This window comes from Austrofundulus limnaeus, unplaced genomic scaffold (assembly GCF_001266775.1).
Source record: "Austrofundulus limnaeus strain Quisiro unplaced genomic scaffold, Austrofundulus_limnaeus-1.0 Scaffold129, whole genome shotgun sequence".
Classification (NCBI taxonomy): Eukaryota; Metazoa; Chordata; class Actinopteri; order Cyprinodontiformes; family Rivulidae; genus Austrofundulus; species Austrofundulus limnaeus.
In genome coordinates this window covers 281,540-287,729 of record NW_013952531.1, presented here as the reverse complement: position 1 = coordinate 287,729, position 6,190 = coordinate 281,540, and the positions used below count along the sequence as shown (strand labels likewise).

The window sequence follows — 6,190 nt, the reverse complement described above, 5'->3', positions numbered from 1 at the left end:
CACACACACACACACACACACACACACACACACACACACACACACACACACACACACACACACACACTGTACACCATCGTCAACAGCAGGGAAACAAAAAAGAAAAGGTGAGGTCAGTCAGCTGCTGGGAGGCCTGAACACCCGTCTGTCAGAGGAATAAATCTTTAAAGGACCAAACAAACATTAAAACATTAAATAATCTGACTGAACAATGTGACACCAGCGTCTGAGCAGGTGAAGCTCCATGTTTTTAAAAACACCAGAACAAACCTGCAGGTAAAACCAGGTAATAATGGGAGGGCAGTTAAAAGTGCAGGGGGGGTCAGGTTCAGGTCTACCAGGTAACAGACTGTCCCTCACTCATCGTGTTCCCTTCCTCTAGACCAGTCCAGTCCAGTCCTGGTCCTGCAGGTCCTGTCTCTGGTCCAATACCTGCTTAGACACTCGTTAACATTTAAAGCAGCCGCTGGACCAGAACCAGAGCAGAACCAGAGCAGGTATCTGCTCACCTGTGGATGTGCTGCGTTCAGGGCTGCTGAAAACCTGGGAAATATGAGTTTTATCATATTTACTGGGTTAGTGGGAGAAATATCTTTCTGATTCATAAACTCTACAGTATATGTCAAACTGAAGGCCTGTGGGCCAAATGTGGCCCACCAAAGCACTTTATGTGGCCCGCCAAAGTTTCCCAAGGATTTCCTTCAATTTACCAATAAATACATATTTCAGCTAACTGCTTAAGCTAACTGTTTTGAGCACCACAGTTTACGTCAAATGTAGCCCAATAAAAAGAGGAAATGATGTTTTGCTGTATTTGTTGGTAGTTTTAGCAGAGGAACAGAGCTTTTGTAGAAGAACGACAGAATTTAACCTTAAAGTCACCCGATCACTTCCTGTTCTTCTTGTGTGGACTGTACATTTGAAGTGGAAACTCTAAGTGATATTTTTCAAAGTCTACATGTGTCGAAGCTCAGATTTCCCAGCTTTTCAACAACCGTGAAGGCAGCAGGATCAGGACTGGACCGTCCCGGCTCTACAGGCCCAGATAAAACAAAGGAAACAAGCGTAGAGCAGATGGTGGTGTGGAAGATCTGCGATACCAAACCAGAGGATCCTGTTCACACAGGTGCTACTATCAGACTACAAACAGCTGCAGAACAGCTGTTGGATGAAGATGTAACACGTTCTTGCATAGCGCCGTCTTGCCTAATTGGAAAACAGCTGTTTTTTTTGTTTCTTTATACATTAACTCCTCCTGCACCGTCACTTTGGATGTGTTCACAGTAGAGAAACGACAGGAAAGCTTCCCTCTGATCAGAACACGATTCTTCATCAGGGCCTCTGCCTCCTGCAGCTTTAAAGCTAAACACATTCATCCAAACAGGTTAAAGCTAATCACTGCAAACTATGAAAAACATTTAAAAAACAGCATCCTAAACTACGTCAGATGGTGTTTGAAAAGACTTCAGTAGTTTTTAAAATATGAAATCCTGGAACGCGGGTCCACACTCAACGTAAACAAAGCGCTTTAGTCCAGATATTTTACGCAGCGAATCAGAGCGTAATGAAGTACCGCCTGGTTTTCCAGCTCCCACAGACGTCACTTTTCTGCAGTTTCTAGATAAACGTCTATTATTATTTTAACCTGGTTTCATGAGGTTAAATGAGGATGTTTCCCTCTCACACCCAGCAGAGCAGGAGAGGAGAAATAAAAAGTTTAATGTTTGAGCTGCACAAACAGAGGAAACACAAAGAAGCTGTTTTCTTTTTGTCTTCAAACGCAGCTCAAATCATTACAGTTCAGTCGTTGTGGCTTAAAGTTAAACCGTTCAGTCGCATCAATCCTGGAGCGCTGTAACACCGAGAGCAACGACACACAACAAACACACAACAAACACACAACAAACACACACACACACAGTATATATGTAGACTTGAAGGACAGTCAGAGGACAAAGAGCTGAATTTAAGTCACAGGATGAGTTGTTTCTATAAAAACAGCTGAATAAAGGCGTCACACAGTCATCCTGTCTGGATCTGACCCAGTCTGTTTGACTTCCTGCTGCACACCTGCTTTTATACGATTCTTTAGTAGCAATAAAACAGATGTGGTGTCCAGCTGTTTTCACATCCTGGAATAACTGAATTATCGACCCAAAAACTGGAAGATTTTAAATTAACAGTTCTCACCAAACTGGGAACAAATTCATTCTTTTTACAAGGTTTGTCATTTATTTCATCTAAAAGTACATTTTCAACAGAATTTATTTCTTTTTAGTTCAGACAAACCTGTTCAGATAGCAGACGTAACGCTAAGCTAAGCTAAGCTAAGCTAAGCATTTCTTGTTGCAATCAAGGCATTTGAAACCAATTCTTACTCAACATGGACACAATTATAGAAAAATAGAGACAGTTTGGATTAAATGAAGCGGTGTTCTGCGAAGTCGTTATGAGTAGTCAGTATCTCACCTGCTGCAGAATCAGTTTGAAATACCAGGAGACGAGCTAACTGCTGGTCAGAGCTGATTCTACGGTCTTACAGCAGCTAAAGTTCGAGCTAACTTTTACAGGAATCTGTTTACACCAGCATCATATTGTTTTAGTTAGACAATATTTTATGTAAATGTTTTTGGTTTCTTTCAGTGAAGACCAGCTCAGCTGTTTTAACAGCTAAAATCAATTTAAACCTACAGAACAGAACATGTAGAAGAAAATAAGCATGCTAACATGCTAACGAGCAACAAATGAGCACGTGCCTGAAGTCATTAACATTTTATCTGTTTTGCAACACATGTTAAAGTCCCAGCAGCTCCATGTTCCTCTGACCAAAGCTTCGATTAAACATATGTTTTTACCTGTCAGGAAGTGGACGCAAGGAGAAATGCAACCCCGTGCTGATGGGATGAACAGGCTGGATGACAGAAGAGGTTCTGACTCCACCGTTCATCATATTTTCAACCCTAACTGGCTGGCAGAATAACAAACAACAAAATAAAAAGTCAGACAAGAGTTTGTCAAAATGTTTGACAATCCCTCAAAGTTTCTGAGAACGTTTAGCTCACTCCTGTTTTTTTAATAATTACCAACAAAATCATGTTTCAGCAGATCATCAGCATTAAATCACAGCTGATTTCATCTTCACGGTGAAAAACCAAAGACTTTTATATAAGAGGGTCTAACAGAAAACTGTCAGCGATGTAAAGGTTTTAAAAGTTGTGTTTCTGACATTAACTGATCATAAGACGACACTAACAGGTTCATTTCTGCTGCAGGGTGAAGATTTACAGAAAACTCCACAAAACACCAGCTAAAGAAAAACAGAAAATCCAAACTGTCCTTTTAATTTGATCCTTTTATTTAGAATAAACTAAGGTTTGGTGTGGCGGAGCTGAACATACTGGTGCTAGGCTAACCAGGAACACGAGGACACACACAGACACACAAACACAGTTACACTCAGCTGCGTCGTCTGAACAGTGGACCCAAAGCTCTGCTGATGAACTGTCGTCCTTCAACACAAACTGACCAGTTGTGGTGGATAAAGTCTCCTCCAGTCACTGGTCAGACTGGGACATCAGCTCTGTCTGAAATCATGATGAAGGAGGGAGGAGAGGAGGAGGAGCAGAGGAAAGGAGGGATGGAGGCCTCCCCTCACCTCGCCGGGCGCCACACGTTAAAGATGGGAGAAAGGTCTGAGCTGCTCCAGCTGGACTTCCAGAGATATTCTCTCTTCAAGCATGTCCTGAAAGAAAAACTAAAGTGAGCAGAGCCACACGAGGCCGAACATCCTGCTGTAAAAACAGCTGAAGTTTCTCCAACCTTCAGCTGTTGTTGTAGTTCACTGTTGAGGCGTGCCAACACCGTGTTGGTCTCCTTGTTCCTTCTGATTGAAGCTTGAATCGCCTTTTTGTCTTTTCCAACAGATCTGAAAACACCAACATGCCTCATTAACTCATGTTTCTGCTCTAAACACCAAGTGAACCATAACTGAGTGTATCTCAGTTTTTATAAACTCTACTGAAATCATCCTGGTATCAAAATAAAGCAACACCTGGGAGATGTCATCACAAGTGTAAAGATCAGAACAGTTGCTGTGGTTTTAAACAGACTGAGGATGGAACCTAAGTAGGGATGTCCCAATAAAACTTTTCACTTCCGATACGATACCGATACTGACCCGTTACCAAAACAGTARAAGTCACAAACTTTTACCTATTTTGTAATGTAAAACCTTAGAAAAGTCTTGATCAGGTCAAACAGTAAAAAAGAGTAGGTATGAGAAAAACTGACCCGTTTATTTTTAACCAATGGATCACATACATTTTAAACTAAAGAACATTATACAGTTTAATAAATAAAATAAATTACAATACCCTGAAAAAATAACAATAAAAACAAAATGTACTTTTAAAGTGTAAAATAATTCAAAATCACTCCAGTTATTTATTTATTTTTTACTACCTGTCAGCCTGGTGCTGCTTTATGGTGGGAATAACTGAAGGTGGGAACAAAACAAAACCACATTATTGTCTGTTCAAAGTTAAGAGTCCACAGCTAATTTTACTGACTGTAACCAAAACAACGTGATCATTGAAAGATAGATCTTTATTTACCATTTGTGCATATACAGCAGTTTATACACACTGGAATTCATGTGTGGGCATCTGTCCTAGTCACAGTATAGATGACAGAACAGTGATGATAGAAAAAACATTATAAGGGCTAAGAAAACAGTGTAAGAACAATAAAGTAAAAAAGGAAATATATATATATATATTATATATCACACACACACACACACTAAAAAAAGATTTAAAAAATTTAAGATAAATTTCAGCACAGTAGATGGTGTGGCACAATAGCAGCACAACAGTACAATCAGTGTGTCAAATGTAGGACCTGTATGCAACTTAGCAACATTTCACATTTCTTAGGGATGAATGAATAAATTCATTGTACTTAATCTTCACTAAAACAAGTGTGTAAACAGATTAAACATCACTCTACAAACAAGAGCAAAAATACATATTAAGAATCAGTCAGTTAATTATTAATACCTTCTACAGTCTGAGCATCATGTGGAGATCAGCCTCTCTCTCCTGCAGGGAGCAGTTTTTATCACTYCTCTCATCATGTCGCTTGTTTTCCAAAACAAAATCTGCGCTCTTCTTTATTCTGTCCATCAATCCCAGAGATAATCCACGGGCAACATTCTGCTGATGTCAAAACCGTAAAAAGCGTGCTGTCCTCGCTTCTGCCCGCTAGAACCACCGGAGTGAGAGGAGGTTCTGCTCGGTTGGAATGGAGACACTTTTGGACCGAGGCTGAACTGAGCCGAACCTCAAAGCTGCTTCCAGGGTGGAGAGTAGTTGTAGCTCCGGTTTAAAACGTTCACGGTTCTGTTCCCCCTCGGAAAACTTGTGCGCGACAACTTTGCACTTAGCTTCAACTCTGTTTCTGATGAAAATAGAAAGTTCTGCCGACATTCTTGCTAACTTGTTAGCGCAGCATGTTGTTGTGATCATGTGAGCTCTACATGCTGGATCCAAGCTCTGCTGGATAGAAACACTGGAGCGGAGTCAGTGAACTGCTGGAACAGACTGCTAATATCGGAGTGCTTATATCGGACATTTTTTATGCAGGCCAATAAAATCCGATACTCATTTTTTGGCCGATATCGGACCGATATCAGATATCAATATCGGATCGGGACACCCCTTAACCTAACATTATTTTTTTCACTCTCACCTGAATAATGTTTTCATTAAAGAGTATATAACCCATTTAAAACCATAATGAATCAGACAAAAAACTCTTAAACTATAAATCCACCTGTGAACATCACCTGTACAAAGATTCATGCTGCTACAATGAACTGGAGCAAAGTTACAGAGGTTTTAATTAGGGATGTCCCGATACCACTTTTTCACTTCCGATACGATACCGATATTACAACTTTGAGAAATGTCCGATACCGATATTGACCGATACCGATATTGACCCYTTACTGTAACAGTACAAGTCACACACTTTTACCTATTTTGTAATGTAAAATCTTAAAAAAATCTTGATCAAGTCAAACAGTGAAAAAGAGTAGGTATGAGAAAAACTGACCCATTTATTTTAAACCAATGGATCACATACATTTTACACTGAAGAACATTATACAATTTAATAAATAAAATAAATT

The 6,190-nt window shown here is 40.0% G+C and overlaps 1 protein-coding gene across 3 annotated transcripts in view; it reads right to left on the bottom strand.

Moving 5' to 3' along the window:
- Positions 1-2,209: 2,209 nt before the first annotated feature.
- The window catches only part of reps1 (RALBP1 associated Eps domain containing 1), a 20,982-nt gene continuing 17,001 nt past the window's right edge, over positions 2,210-6,190 (bottom strand). For all 3 annotated transcript variants that reach the window (XM_014015407.1, XM_014015408.1, XM_014015409.1), the window contains 2 exons: positions 3,820-3,925; positions 2,210-3,742 (listed from right to left, as the gene is read on the bottom strand). In XM_014015407.1, the coding sequence (XP_013870861.1) occupies positions 3,674-3,742; positions 3,820-3,925 (175 nt within the window). In that variant the 3' untranslated portion in view covers positions 2,210-3,673. The remainder of the gene's footprint in view (positions 3,743-3,819; positions 3,926-6,190) is intronic.